General features: G+C 42.1%; 2 protein-coding genes across 3 annotated transcripts in view; one reads left to right on the forward strand and one right to left on the reverse strand.

The window, feature by feature from the left end:
- LRRTM3 (leucine rich repeat transmembrane neuronal 3) overlaps positions 1–4158 on the reverse strand; it is a 139997-nt gene extending 135839 nt beyond the window's left edge. Inside the window, exons 1-2 of the mRNA XM_039481068.1 lie at positions 3654–4158; positions 1822–3347 (exon numbers count right to left, since the gene is read on the reverse strand). Of these exons, the coding sequence (XP_039337002.1) occupies positions 1822–3347; positions 3654–3657 (1530 nt within the window). The 5' untranslated portion in view covers positions 3658–4158. The remainder of the gene's footprint in view (positions 1–1821; positions 3348–3653) is intronic.
- The window catches only part of CTNNA3 (catenin alpha 3), a 958387-nt gene that overhangs the window by 427321 nt on the left and 514656 nt on the right, over positions 1–16410 (forward strand). The gene's annotated exons all lie outside the window — the stretch shown is intronic.

Genomic DNA, 16410 nt, shown 5'->3' on the forward strand with positions numbered 1-16410 from the left:
CCAGAATTACATGGTACATGATTCAGTATATTATGAATAATCCACTCTCTATTATTTTCTGTTTATAGACCTTAAAAAAGAAAATAGTTTTATTACACTAAAAAGAGCTTAAGTGCATTAGTGCTGTTTAAATGATGTGTTCTGACCTTGTTTCATGGTATCTAGCATAGTTCAAGGTGATTTGTTTTGATTATTTTTCCCCAGTAAGCAAAGAATCCACAAGAACACCCTTTTAAAAGATTTTGCTTTTTCTAATCTGCTGCAGTGAAACTGCGCTGTAGAAACGTTACCTCCCAAGTGGTCAAAGACGTGCAATTTACTAAGCCAAATCAAGTTACAAAATAGAGATAATGAAATTACTGATTAGCTTCTTTAATGATGCTGTTCTATTTGAAAAATGAGAGAGAGAGAGTTTAAAAGATCCTTTGTCTAATATGTGAAGGTTATAACTTATTTTAATATATGAGTGATGGTATATTTTGCAATCAATACAATTTTGTCAATGACTTTGAGGGAGAGAGACAGTGATCCGGATTACAAATAGCCATCTGGGTTTGTCCAGTAACATACTGATGAATGACTTCACATTAAAAATGAATATCTATGAATTCTTGTAATGTCAGCAGGGTTATGATAAAAAATCATTTGCCATTTTTTTAAAGATCATTTGAATGCATTCTTCCTCTGGTTAGAGAATAACCAGTTTGCACTGGAAGCTCTTTCCAGTTGCTGTGGTGTTTCTAAAATGTACCCTGATTGGCTTTCTAAATACTTGAAGCTTCGTTTAGCTATGACATGGGTGGTGTGCAAAGCACATCCAGATACTCTAACGAGCACAGACCACAAATAAAAAAATGAAGAAAATGACAGATTTAATGGTTTGATTAACCACATTAATGTCTTTGACAGTCTTGAAAAGAGAATTTCTAATGAGCACCCAAACAAATGTGTGCAGGAAGTGGTCTTGTATTTGCTACTGCACATTTGTGTTCCTCTAATTACATCAATAAGGAATTTCTGCGCCTGGTTTAATGAATGCCTTTTGACTACTTTCTGAAAGGCGACTGGATGTAAGAAGGGATAAACACTGGCACTTTTTGTATGAAGCCACATGAACAGGTTTCAATTAGTAGTTATCAGCTCTAGAAACTCTTTGTATTTTCTTACAGTATAGTAAACTGAATTCTACATTTTTTTCTGTTTTCTTTATTAAGCATGTATTTTTCTCTCCCCTTAGTTTTCTGTGACACACACTGATCTCCTGAAACTTTTACTTAGCACTGGCTTATTTGATCATGCCTTACATTGCACAAAAAATCAGGCATTCTTTAAGGGCTGTTTCTGCACCATCTCTAAGCTCAAGCAACTCCTAGAATTTATATGAAGCTATTGTACCTGGCTCATTCAATGTGTCTTTGATTCATAAAGTGAATTTCAAAACATTTTTCTTTGCATTGTTGTCATTTTTCTGCCCAAACAGAGGCACACTCACTGCAGATGTGGTGGATTAGTTATGAAAGAAGTTTTCTATTTGAAAACAAGAGAGATTTTAATGAAATCACTAGACGGTCTGTACAATAGGTATTGTATTAAATCAGAGCTGAAGCTTCACATTATTTATGATATTTAAATTTCAATGAGTTGATTATGTATGAGAGTAAAATGAGCAGTATTATGAATGTACCCAAAAAGTGACATGGAAGTGCTGTGCCAAAAGAGTGAAAAAAACCCCATGTTCCCTTTATAGTCACTAGAGTTCAATAAAGCACCACTAGTTTCCAGCTTTTAAAAGCTTTTTTTTTTTATCACAATGGTTCATACCTCACATTCCCTGGAGCCTGATTTGTTATACGTGCAGGGTCCTGTTCCATTCAGCAACATCTCACTGGTTTCAGTGTTGGTAGGTTTATAATCTACGTAAAATTCCTGTGTGGTTGGAGTCATTTGCTTCAGCGACTGCCTTTTTCTTTCCCTGTGCCTTCGCATGAGAGAGTGTTGCTGCAGCTGCTTCATACTGGCTGGGTAATGCTTCCATGACACATAGATGACTAGCAGGATCACAAGCACGGACAAAAAAAGGGCCACACTCCCTGCTATGATTTTATGAAAGGAGATGTGTTCTGTGTCGTGCTCGAGTTCTGAGCTGGATTCGGTGGCTCCGATAGTTGGGGGCAGAGGGGGCTTGCTGTCATGTTTAGGCCTGGTGAGTTTTGGTTTAAATGTTGGGGGAGCTCTTGCTAATTCAAACCTCTCTGTAGTACTTTTGCCACAAATGCTGTAGTTTTTCACCGCATCAATAACATTCACCCCTTGCAGCTCTTTGGGGCTGGCACAGATAATTGTATTTTCCCTCAGCCCTTTAAAACTTTTTAGCCAGTTTACCAGAGAGCAAATGTTTCTGCTGCATTCCCATATATTCCCAGCAAGGCTGATATCATTGAGGGATATCCAAGAATCCAAAATTTCTTGACCAATAAATGTGAGCTTGTTTGAATCCAGGTTGAGGCGCTGTAAATTGGGCACACACTGAAAAACACTAGGTCCACTGAAAGCTTCTATTTCATTGCCAGATAAATCAAGCCTTTGTAATGAGCTCCAGGTCCAGGACATAGTTTGTCCTATCACACTGATTTTATTCCACTGTAAATAAAGGTTTTGAAGGCTGACTAGTCTTGGAAAAAGTGCCAGGTTGAGCTTAGAAAACTGATTGTGCTCCAGGTGAAGCTCCTTCAACCTGATCATGCCTGCAAAGACATTCCTTGCTAAACTTCGGATGCGATTGTAACCCAGGTCCAGAAGTTCAAGGTTCCTACAATCTTGGAATATTCGAACAGGGATGGTTCTTAGGGAATTGGATCGCAAATGTAAACTCAGCAGCTTCCTTAAGCCCCTGAACTGTTCAGATCCCAAAGACTGCAGCTGATTGTATGACAGATCCAAGTTACGGAGATTTGTCACAGGTCTGAAGGTATTATTAAGAAAATAGGCGATTCTGTTGGAACTCAGGATCAACTCTTTTAGTCTGCGTATTCCATTGAAAGCATTTTCATCAATATTGCTGATGTGGTTATGGTCTAGATACAGCCAGGTGAGCTGATTTAGACCTTTAAATTGATTATGTTTTAGTTTTTGGAGGCTGTTATAGCGAAGAGACAAACCTAAACAACCAGCAGATATAGTCAAGGGTATCTCCTGTAATTTCTGAGATTCACAATATACCATTTTTCCTTCACACCTACAGCTCTTAGGGCATCCTCGTTCAGCAGAAGAAAGCATTGTCAGTAATACAGTAGGGGCTATTACCAGGGCTACAGCTGATCCGCTCAGTAGCCTAATTACATTGAAACCTGGAAATAAAAACAACTTAGAAAAGTTATCCCCCCAAAAGATCAGTCATTTTTAAAATCATGCTAAGAATCTTTCTTTTAAAAATCATTTAAAAATTTCTAGCTTGACAGCTACTTTGCACATTATTTTCTTTTACTCAGATTTAAAAAATGTCTTTATAAATATTGTAAAATAGTTTAAATAAATGTAATCAATGGACATTTTAACTGTGATCCTAAATCATATCAAGATAAGTCAATAGAACAATTAAAACAGGGTCTATGCAGAAGCTACAAGCTGTATATTTAAAAAAATGAAAAACATACCCATCCTTTGTGTTGTTCAAAGGTCGTCCTTAGGTCTTTTGTTTTTGCTTAGGGTGCCACAAGCATGACAGTCCCTGTCAGCTGCACTGTTGTGAGTCAGGGCTTGCTGACACCCAGGAAGAAAAATTGGACCCCTTGGGAGATGGACTGATTTTGGAACATTATTCTTTGCCAGCCACGCAGAACACTCCAAGAATAAATAAATCCCAACACACCATTCACAGCAAAATGTCAGATTCTTCCTAGGTAATAGGATCTTCATGGATGTTACGGTTTTGCATCTTTACAGTTAGAAACCTGGCTTTTAAAATCTCTCTTTATGTGAAAGCATGATAGATTCCTCCAAGCAACAATTAGCTATCTGAATTCACATATCTGTATTCCATAGTAGAGCAGTTATTGTAGTTAGCACCCGATCCAGCTATGAAGCTACTTTGGAGCACAGAATAACAGAATAACACCATACAATGAACAAGCTCTGTTCACTCCTGCATACTGTCATTCTGAAAGCTTCTCCGACTGTTGCTTTGGTTTCAGTGAATGCAGTCTTATGTATGGCTGCCCCCAGTGGTGAAGAATATTATGGGCATGTGCAGAAATGTCTTCCTTTTATCTTGCAAATGAGTAAACTCTGCTGGGAAATGTGATTGTTCTGGGTAACTAAATGGGAGTGGTGTGGTCAGCTGCAGTGTGAACTAAGGTAAATTTAAGAATATTTCAAATTCTCTGTCGCTTTTGATTCTGTCAAAGATTTTTAAAACACACACACACACACACACATACACACACACACACACACATGGTTTTCACAATAACTCACTATTTTTAATGCAGCATCAACTACTTACTGTGCCTGTAATCCAGCATTTTAACAAGGATAGACTAATTATATCATGACAATTATTTTTAAGCTATCATTTTGCTTTTTGCCTTTTTAAAAAAAAATCACAGTAGAAAGGAGGTTGGGGATAAAAGTATCAGGTTCATTTTCTCTCGTAACTTGCTATCACAATATTAACTGTTTTAAACACAAGCTAGATTTAGTTAAAAACATAGTCTTGTGAGCAAACGAGCCAAATAAATTTGACATGGAATCTGGCCCCACTGATTTTGTCATATTAAGTAAAGACATGCGTAGGAAGGTTTTTAATGTTCATTTACTGTAATTAAAGAACTTTTAAAGCGTATAACTTAATTTAAAAAACCCAGGAATAGATTTTTACTTCTGTACAATCTAAAGAACATAAAAATAAAGATATAAATACATTTGTGGCCGACCCTTATGTGTGAGACCAAGAATCCTCCATCCCTCCCCTTCCCAGCAGCATGGGATTAAGAAGCCTCCTCCCCCCATGTGATCTGTTGGAGTGGAGCCTTCCTCTTCCCTGTTGCATGCTCGGTGCCAGGCTATGACAGAATTATAGCACAGGGGCTGCTACTGAGATTCTCCCCCTCAAGAAAGAATGTGTCTGAAAGATGGTAGAGAGTAGGTGGAACAATGGCTCAGTCCGCTGCAAGAGTTAGCCAGAGCAAAAGAGTATACCACATCTTTTAAAGGGGTGGTGCTGATTGCATTCCCCCCAATGCAACTGGGGAGCTCTGAATTCTTTGAGGCAAAATACTTTCAGTGATCCACTGGGGTACTGTGGCTCTACACTTCGTGCCTTACTACAGGCTGTGGCTTGTGTCACAATGAGGCCCCTTGTTATTTACAATCAGATGAAAGCATACAGCTTCACATAACAAAATTCCTTCTGAAACGTACATTTTGAAATGGGATCAGTGCACTGGGAACTTTCCAACATTTTTCACATTGTGGTTCTAAAGAGAGCATGAAAACCCTGAGGTAGTTTTCTAACATGCCTCCTTACTAGGCATGGCTTTATCAGTAACTAATAACAAAAACCAATAATACAGCATAAACCCCAACCAGAGCTTTATCCCTGAGCTTGCTATCCCCAGGATTTTCCTCCAGGATCTGCTCTGTCCTCCTGCTTAGGGACCACTCCCATCTCTCTGGTTGAGTTAAGGAGTAGACTCAGCCACCAAAAGAAAGCAGAATTTCAGCAGCTTTTTTCATGATTCTAACGATTGCCAATAGGGTGAGCAAACAAAAGAGCCCTGCCACCCTGATATAGTCTGTTATTTTTACTTTATAAAGTAGAAAATAGTGATGAGACATTGCTGAACAGAGCAAGTGTGGAACATGATGTTAATTGCTTGTCAAGTTCAATTTTCTTAACTGAATCTCTTTTGAATTATACAAGCAGAAAAAGTGCCAGTATCTGGTAACCACTTTTTCTTCACTTGCATTTCTGTGTCTTCAGACAGCTGAACAGATTTTGTTTAAATTGTGCAACCAAAATCACTTCCAGCACAAGACCTTATATACCAAGTGTAGCAGGGTGAACCCTTGCTCCTGCCTGAAGGAGTTTGAAAGCAGCTTGGCAGGGCTTGAGAGCTGCTACTCTCAAGCTGGGCTGATTGGGGAAGTAGCTGCAGCTGGGCCACACCCCAATCAGGCCACAGCTGGCCCCTATAAAAGGCTATGAGCCAGGAGCCCAGGCAGTCTCTCTCTGGCTATAGAGAGAGATGGGCCTGGCTGCTTAGGAGCTTGAGACTGGATACCTGAGTGCAGCAGGGCTGGGGAAGGCTGAGGAGCTGGGGAGCTCCAGCCTAGAAAGCCCCAGGCTGCGGCCTAGCAGTGGGCCAACAGGTACTGTGGGTTGCAGAGGGCAACCTAGGGGTAGGCCAAGGCAGCAGGTCCAAACCCAACTTTGTCTGTGATGAATAGGCTGATACTGCAGTCTGCCCCAGAGGGTGGGGCTAGACAATGACTGGCAGTAGCCAAATACTGAGGCAAGGTAGGGATAGAGGGTGGGGGTTCCCTGAGACAGAAGGGGAGACCCAGAGAGAAAGGGGTTACTGCTGGGGGCAGCACCCCATGTAAAAGGGCACTGGGTCCAGGGAGGGCCACGGGGGGCCTAAGAACAGGTGGATCACCAGCCTGCAGAGGGTGCTCCAGGGCTGGACTGAGGTAACTTTGGAGAGCAACCAGTAGGAGGCGCCGCAGGGGTGAATCAACCCGTTTACACCAAGTTTCAGCACAGCATAACATTTTTACAGCCAAATTATAAACTTTGAAAATCAGGAGGCTTTAACTGAAGTCCTGACTATATCTTAGCTATGAAAGCACCTGAGAATTTGTACATGATTGGCCTGCTTCACATCTCATTGGCACTGGTTATACAATGGTATATGGTGCAACTGATGTCAATGGAGTTACCTCCCAATTTACAAAACAGTGAGAAAATAATCGGACTCAAACTTTTTGGTTGACTCTTGTTCTACACCCTGGTTTTCTTCACTTTTATGTATAAACTCTCTTTGTAATAACAATGACATATATGTTAGAGCGATTATTGCAATCTTGGGGCAGCTGAAGTACAGCAGTGTCTTCATATAAGTACAATAACTCAAAATTTGATCAATTCATTATGAATTTAATTTTATATTATTTATACATTAATATTCTTCAAGGTTGCTCCTGAATGTTGATGTTATTCACAGGGCCGCCAAGAGCGGATTCGGGCCCCAGTGAAAAAAGTTTTTCAGGCCCCCCAGCAAGGGTGGACCGGCTAAACAGGGCTGACGAAGCTGTGGAAGCCGGGCCCTGGTAATTTGAACCAGCTCCCCCACTCCCTCATTGGCCTTGGTTATTCATACTGGATTGTAAGTTATTCACTAGTTTGTCAATCAATCTTCCATTCTGGTCCACTGGGAACAACAGTTCCAAGCAAGAGGAGACTGCAAGTAGCACAAAGCTTGAGGGCCACACACCAATTAGGTATTGGTGCTCAGATGTTGGTCACTTTTCTTTGTCTGGTAGGAAGGTGTCTCCTGAGATGTCCTGAAGTTTGTCAGTTTGTTTTTGTGACTTTCTCAGGGATTTCAGGACTTCTGTTTTTGACATAGATTGTTATTCCACTGAAGCTGTGGAGGACAGTATGTCTCGCTAGTCATGAACTGTGCCTTAACAGCTATATATCTACTCTTTTTGAGAGCTAACTTTTTATTCTAGGCTTAGTCTACATTGGGATAATGAAGTGTAACAGCAAATGTCTAGTGAAGACAAAGATCATCAGATTTTAAAATGTGTTAGGAGTAGAGCTGGTCAAGAACTTTTTTAACTAAACTGTCTCTATTGTTTTGATTCTTTCTCTGAACCAAATCCATCACTTCTAAATTGAGAGTGAAGGTGATCAAACTGCCATAGAATATGCTCTTTTGTGCTTTTTTTTTCTTTTCTGGATAATGTAAATGCTGCCATAAGATAATGGGGTCTAGTCACCCTCAATGACACAAGGGAATGTAAACCATATCCCCCACCATGTCTCTGAGCCAACAGGAATAGATACATTCCAGAACACATTCAGCTCTGGGAAAGGACAGATCGAGCCACTCTGCCCTCCCAGATGCTTCAGCCAGTGGATTTTTCACTTCCTGCCTGGGCCATTCCAGGCCACTTGGGGACAGTGCTGGTTCACTGCTGGTTCTCAGTGGAGCAAGGTAGGTGGTTACCTTGCATGGCTGCAACACCCCTCAGGGAAGATGTTCCATCACCAGGGGCCCAGCAACCTGGTTTACACTAACGGAAGCTGGCATAGCCAAGTGGTGAATCAAGTACCTAATATTGTTTTGTGTAACCCCCATAGAGCTGGTTTGGAATTGGAGCAGTTTAGGAAGTACAGGAAGAGAAGTCATTGCAATATTTCAGGCTCATTAAAAACAGCTGGGACATGCAGCAGCTGCCACCATTTTCTGTGGACATTTGGCAATAGAGGTAGGAAGGCAGCACTTGGAGTAAATGATTTGTGAGGCCCACAAGCGAGGGGAAGAAAGACAAATGAAGACAGTTACAAATATTTCCAGGACTACATCGGCATAGGGAATCAAGCGTTATTGGATTTTCCTCACCGAAATAACAGTAAATATTCCCCTGTGCCATCACAGGCTTCCCATCTTTCACATTCAGTGTTCTCTATGTAAGAGGTGGTCTTTTTTTGTTGTAGCATTTGATTAGAATGAGTTTTTCGTAAAAATGTTTTTATTTTCTGTAAGGCTGATAAGTCCACAGGCTATGGGTTACTTCAACTTCTGAAAAGCCACAATGATCCCTTCCCACTGCACTACCCTCATTTCTTACTGTACAAATCCCATAATGTAGGATTCTGGATTTAGAAGTTTTGTATCCAGAGATACAGTTGCTGTATCTATCAACACTTGCTTGTTTTTTAAACACACATACCTACCTGTTCAGAACTGTGGTTGACAAATACCTTCATATTACTCTGTTTGGATTCATGAAGAGGCAAAGTATGCCTTTTATGAGCCGATGTTTGGCAATAAGGAAAGAAGGAATCAAGAGGGTTGGCAATTGTAGTTCTAAATTGTACTGTAGTGTGTGATCACTGTCCAGTTAAAGGTAGATAAGGCTAATAAGATGTGCTCATCATTTTTGGAGGCACTGATTAAATGAAGCTGCTGTTCTTTGAGGATAAGATTAGAACTGGTTAAGTACACCAAACAGGCGATAAACTCCCAACCTAAACATCTGAGCATGGGAAAGTGAGAGATACAGACAGGATTTGGCCAGGGCTGATGGGAAGAGGAAAAGGAATGTAGAGGAGGATCAGTGGTTTAGGATAGAGTACAGGTGAGGCAGAGGGAGGAGGTGGGAAGGTTCAGGGTTCATATGCAGGATGCAGGTGTATGGGGGATTCCACAGAGAATGGTAATGGACGGAGGCATCAAAATGAGACTTCAGTGCAGTACCTGAACATGCTGGGTTTTTACATAATGAGGTAACTGAGATAAAGGAGGTGTTAGGCAAGGGAGGCTCAGTCTCCAAAGAAGAGCTTCCCTTGTATGGCTGATATTCTTTGCTCTCAATGAGGGTTAAATCATCCAGAGGTACAGGCTCTGTGATGAGCTGAAGGGGGATCGGAAGCAGGAGGGGAGCCATGCTCCTTCACTGTACCAGTCACTCGCTGCATTTGGCCTCCTAGGCTTTGAGTGCTTTCAGAGGACACTGGGATTACTCACATCAGTCAGCCACAGCCTCTGTATACCCCCAGGATTTCCTCAATTCCATGCAGGGCTACACAAGGCATCGTGTTCTCCATGCACGGTTACACACAGCACCAAAATGATGCAAGGATTTATGCAGTTGCAAACATTCCTTCATTATGTACACTGTGGATGGAACACAGAGGTCTCTGTGGTGCCCTGCTGCATACAAGAATGGGAAGCATACCTGTTCAATGTACGTAATGCCAAGATTGTGCTCATGACATGCAATGACTAGATTTCCAGGATCATATCGTGACTCCTACATGCTTGCAGGGGACTGTGATATTCCTCTTGGGTTTTGTATACTATGATACTGAAGTTGCCTTGAGAGTTGGCACCTTCCCTCAATTGTTACATCTGGTGGTATGATCACTTGGAAATACAAAACTCACAGTTGACTTACTCAGAGTGATGATGGGGAACTTTTTTTTCCAGTTGTTTAGTGATGGCACACTCTCACTGGTTATTCGGCATCTCAGTTAAAAGAGGGATATAAGCAGCGGAAGTACAGGGCCTAGGTTCAACAGGGATGATGAAATGTCATCAACATTCTATTGTGTAGCTTCCCACTTGTACAGTATGAATGGGTGAGGATTGAAAGCTTTGGGTGCCCTGCAGGTAGCAAGCTGTAAACTGACAGGTGGTCTCAACAATGGATGCTTGGGACTGTGTCTGCAGCCTCTGCCTTTGTGTAGGTCCACTGTAGTGTTTGCTGGAAGAATGCCTGCTGTCTGGTTGCTCCTGTAGTGCACACACTTCACATTTGTTCTTCAGAACTTAGTGATAGCCATCTATGAGATCAGTCTTCCTTCCAGTTAGTTCTCTTAGGCCTGGTCTACACTAGAGTTTATGTCGAATTTAGCGGCGTTAATTCGACTTAACCATGCACCCGTCCACACCAGGAAGCTAATTAGTTCGACCTAGAGGGCTCTTTAGTTCGAATTCTGTACTCCTCCCCGATGAGGGGAGTAGCGCTAAATTCGACATGGCTATGTCGAATTAGGCTATGTGTGGATGGAAATCGACCTTAGTAGCTCCGGGAGCTATCCCACAGTGCACCACTCTGTTGACGCTCTGGACAGCAGTCCGAGCTTGGATGTTCTGACCAGCCACACAGGAAATGCCCAGGGAAAATTTGACACACTCCGGCGCCTTGTGGATGTTCTGCAGGACCGCAGGCAGGAGGACAGAGCCCCCCTGCACTGTATCTACAACCGCCCTCCCCCGCCACACAGTCCCAAACCCCCCTCACCCAAAGTAACAAGAAGGAGGGGTGACAGGGGCCGTGAAAACTGTCACTGCACCCCTGCAGAGTGCACAAATACAAGAAGGCTCTCATTCCCTAAATGTTGAGAAGTCCTTCCCTTCCTGGCTCACCGAAGCCCCAATCCCAGTTTCATCCCCTAACTGTGTAGTTGATTATTAAAAGTAGTTTGCTGTTAATTACTATTTCCGTCAAGTTTTTCTACAGAAGACTGTCTGTGAAGGGGGAGGAGAAGGGGGTTGTTAATTGCATAGGACAGTCACCTTTACCAGGGTACAGACATGGGGGCAGGATCAACAGCAGGTCACACACACAGTGCAGTCAGTAGGCACCCTGGTCGGTCTGGGAGGTGTTTTCCATGTTCTGTGTGGGTGGGGGGTACGTGACTTTGTGGCATGGGAGGGCGATTACAGAACTTATGCAGCGGTCCTTGTCCCGGACCACAGAGCCATGCAGCAGGGGAATCTGTAACCGTCCTCCCCCACCACAAGGTCACGTAGCCCCTGCACACAGAGTCCCGAAAAGGAGGGATGGCAGGCTCCGTTGAAACAACCAGTCTGGCACTGCAGACCGCTCTAGGAGCAGGAGCCTATCATTCACTGCACACTACCCTACCCACAGTCTGTGTCCTGTTTTTCCCCTTTAATGCGAATTCATTAATAAAGAAAACGTTGTTAATTAACAATGTTCCATTAACTTTATTTTTAAACATGTGTTGGAAGGAAGAAAGTCAACAGTAACTGAAGGGGGGCAGGTTCAGCTTCTCTAAAAGAAACTGAAAAGTCACAGGTTACCCTGCTCCTGAGGAACCTAGCTTTCAAAGCGCACAGCTGTCTGGCTGAGCGTAATCAGCAGCCAGGCGATTTGCCTCAACCTCCCATCCAAATGGGCAGCGGGGACTGCAGGAACTGTGGGATAGGCACAGGCTGCTGTGAGATTTCTCCAGATTCAGTATGCATATCAGTAGCAGAATGTGGTGTGTGGCAAAGGTGACAAACCTAACTCTTGGGGAGCCAGATTGCCATAGGGTGAATGCTGCAGAGGTTTAACTGTGGTAGCAGAGAGGGAGAGTCTGGATTATGTTCCTCTCCCCTGTTGGCAAAGAGCAGGAATAGATGGCACAGTGGTCTGAGGACCAGTGGAAGTGGTGTGTACAGCACTACTATCAGCCCAACGGTGGTTGCTTTCGTGTCAGACACTGAGCTCTTCCAGACAGAGGTAACAAAGAATCCTGTGGCACCTTATAGACTAACAGACGTTCTGCAGCATGAGCTTTCGTGGGTGAATACCCACTTCTTCAGATGCAAGACAGAGGTGTTGACTAGATGTGAGATTCCCTGAGGCTGTTGAAACATGAAGCATAGACATACATTCTGTTTCCACATACTTTCCATTTCATCAGTGTTGTGGCTAAGGGATTGGGCCAGAGTGCCTCAGACATGTTACCTATTAGACATTTAATGTACATTTACTTGCTTCTTGCCTTTCCAGATAACCCTGTCTAGACTTCTTACCATATGATGCAGGCAATGAATCATCAGCATCTGTGTGAGGTCAGGTTTCAGAGTAGCAGCCGTGTGAGTCTGTATCCGCAAAAAGAACAGGAGTACTTGTGGCACCTTAGAGACTAACACATTTATTTGAGCATAAGCTTTCATGGGCTACAGCCCACTTCATCAGAACTCCTTTTGGGTGAGGTGAAATCCCCGCTATATGGATGAGACAGTTGGCAAAAAGTGTGGTCTTGTGAATTAGGCATGGGAGTGGGAGCCATAAAAACTGCATTAATCTTGCTGCTAGCGCAGACTTGCTTTGTGACCTTGGGCATGTCACTTACTACGTCTGAGCCTCTATTTCTCAATCTGTGAAATGGGATTAGTGGCATTTGCCTTTGATAGAAGGAGAGGGCAAATAGGAAAATGTTTGGCTTTACCTGTAACGTTCATTATTTTCCATACCTCTATCATGTCCCATCTTATTTGTCTTTTCTCTGAATTGAAAAGTCACAGTATTTTGAAAATCTCTATACAGAGGTCCCTTCATTCCCTAGTCATTTGCATCACCCACCTCTCAGGTTCTTTTATTTCTTTTGAATCTTTTCTGAGATGGAGTGACCCCAAATGAACACAATATCTAAGGACATAATAATAAACAAGTTTTGTTATATAGCAGCATCACTAGTTTAAACATAAAGATACAGAATTTTTCTTTTTAATTATATGCCATTTCCTTGATCCTTAGGTTATCAAAAGTGACAATGCCATTCATCTGAAGACTTCTTTCTTTCAGAGGACAGTAGGACAAAGAAATCCAGCCCCCCATTTTGAAAATCCCCTAAAATTCCACAGAAAATATTTTTTTAATTTTGTTTAGACATTTTTGCAGAAAATATATAGCATTTTTCTTCCACCTCTAGTGGAAAGATGGCACAGAATGGCCCATTTCTACCTTCCACCTCAGTTTGCTATAACTTTTCCCACACTCAGGGCCGGCTCCAGACCCCAGCGCGCCAAGCGCGTGCTTGGGGCAGCGTCCCAGCGGGAGGGCGGCAGGCGGCTCTGGTGGACCTCCCACAGGCATGCCTGCGGAAGGTCCGCTGGTCCCGCGGTTCCGGTGAACCTCCCACAGACGTGCCTGCGGAGGGGGCGCTGGTCCGGCGGCTCCGGTGGAGCATCCGCAGGCATGCCTGTGGGAGGTCCACTGGAGCCGCAGGGCCAGCGCTCCCTCCACAGGCACGTCTGTGGGAGGTCCACCGGAGTTGCGGGACCGGTGACCGCTAGAGTGCCCCCCGCGGCGTGCCACCCTGCTTGGGGCGGCGGAAATCCTAGAGCTGCCCCTGCCCACACTGTATATTCCAGATAGTCCTCTCAATGGGGGGGGACCATAATGAATTCAGGTACTATGAATAGAAATAGAATGTTTCATGATGGTGGTGATAGAGTTGGTGGGGTCAGTTTGTGAGTTTCATTGATACTACTTGGATCAAGTGTTCTTTACAGTGCTAATTTATTTTGTTTTTCCTATTTGCTTTATTCTCCTCAATGTTAACAACTCCCTGATGTTGGCTGTGTGTATTCTACTGACCTATTGAGCATTAATTCCTATTTGGGGGAAATTGTATCCAGTTATGTTTAATGTGGCTGCCCATTTAGAACCTGACTCTGCCACCATAATTCAAGCTGAGAAGATCTGACTCTGCAAGGGGCTGCTTACAGAGTAAAGTACTTCTTAGTGTGAACAGTTGAGGCAGAATTCAACCATTATTGAATAGGAATTAATATAGAGAGAGAGAGCACATTAGTGAGAGCACGTCACACCACTGCTCTGTAGTCAGTAGGGCACTGGCCTCTGTTTCGTATCTGGGTGGGGTTTAAGGTGTTGGTTTTCACATATACAGCTAAGCAATGTATATGGCATCTCTTGCCTCATTGATGTGATCAGAAGTGATGCTCTAGCAGCTCCCAGTGTAAAAAGAAGGTGGTTAGTGGAAGGATGTTTCTCATAAGGGGTTCCATGCTCCAGACTGCACTCCCCACTGCCTGTCCTTGATGCCCTTCAGGTCCTGGTGATGATCGTGTTATAAGTGCTTAGATGGAAATCCAAACTGCAAGTGTCCACTATTTCCTGGGGCTTTTCCTGATGGATGGTTTGATAGATTTGAAATAATTGATGGGGGAGGCCTGTATTTTATGGTAGGTGGATTCCTGGGATAATCTACTGGGAGATGTTGGGGTGCTTTGGCGGGGATGCTATATGATACGATTATATTTTAGTGTTGTATGTTATAGTGTCTTGTACCAGTACAGAATCTAAGATAGGTGATTTGAAATAAATATTTATACCCATTGCCTCCTTCACATAAGGAAAGCAATATCTAATTGTTTGGAACAGAGTGAAAGGTTTCAGATAAACCAAGGGCTAAATTCTATGACCTTTTCTCATTTCTTGACTTCTCTAGGCATTTTGCCTAAGTAAGGACTGATGGACTGGTCCCTAAGCCTATTCCTGAGAGGGGTTCTATATCTGAAACTCCCATTGACTTCAGTGGGAGTTGTAAGTGCTCAGCACTAATTTGAATCAGCCTCTAAATTAGTAGGTAGAAACAATTATCTTTTCTAGTTCCGAACCACTTGTTAGTTTGATCTACAAGGTCTTTTAGTCATTTAATTGCTCTTCAGCATAAACAGACATACAGGTGCAAGCAATTAGAGCGCAGTATATCTTGATTTCATTTAGCCTATCCAAATATTTTAAAATCAGTTTCAATTTCTCTTTGTATCCATTTATTCCTTAAAAAAACTATAAAAAGAAAAAAACGCTCCAATCTGGCCATATTAAAACCTTTACTCATCCTCGAGCTTTGGTACTTTTGAACTGCTAGGTTATGTCATTACAAAGCCCACAGATGGGCAGAATAATCTGTTACCACACAAAGTATTAGTAACATCTTGAGAACTACACATGACAGTTGAGTAGATTTGCAGTTGAAAGAGAAAAACATGAACACAGTAAAGAGGCATATAATTATGTTCATTCACACTGTGACTAACATTAAAATGATCTATTCAGATGGTTATATTTGCCTTGTTAGTCACCTCCTTCCTTGGCTCCAACCTTATTCAATTTTTTGGCATTTTCCTGCAGAAGATATTTGTTCTGTCTCATCAAAGTGAATTTTATTGAGTTTCTGTAGTCTTTAATAATTCAACCAAGCCTTTTCCAATTATCATAGCTACAGTGGTTGCTAGATATTCTAGTTATAGTAGCTGGTGTTTTTGGAATAGGATCTAAGGATCTTAATTATACCAACCACCATGGTTAGTTAATTAGCTCATCAACTGTTTTTAACATAGCCTTAAGTGTCACTGTTTTATTAGCTGCTTAGGATATACAAAAGCATTTTGGTTAAAAAATAAAGAGACAAGCTGGTGTAGAGCTTTCTTTAGTAGCTATCCAATATTGCCATCCCTTTCTACCCTTTCCCTGCTTTGAAACGAGCTTTGAAGAAACGATTTAAATGACTTATAGCTTGTCATCCTTTGAAGTCGTGTCTATCCAAGAAAATTATCTAGATTGTTTTTCAACTGTTTAATTCCATGCGATTAAACTAAAGTACAATATATAGCTAATTGTCTTACACGAAAACAGACTCCCAGTCTAATTCATTTAAAAATAAAAACTTTAGTCTTTGCAGATTTATTTTGGTTTGTTAAAACGGATGTTGTCATCTTATTTATCCAGTATATAAGGAAACAGTAAAATACAGAACCCAATTAAAGGAAACAAGCAGTAACATATGATATTGTCTTGCCATGTTACAATCTAAAATAGTCAAATCTCTGATGTACTAGTTTCTAATTG

This window comes from Mauremys reevesii, linkage group 7, assembly GCF_016161935.1.
Source record: "Mauremys reevesii isolate NIE-2019 linkage group 7, ASM1616193v1, whole genome shotgun sequence".
In the NCBI taxonomy this organism is placed as follows: Eukaryota; Metazoa; Chordata; order Testudines; family Geoemydidae; genus Mauremys; species Mauremys reevesii.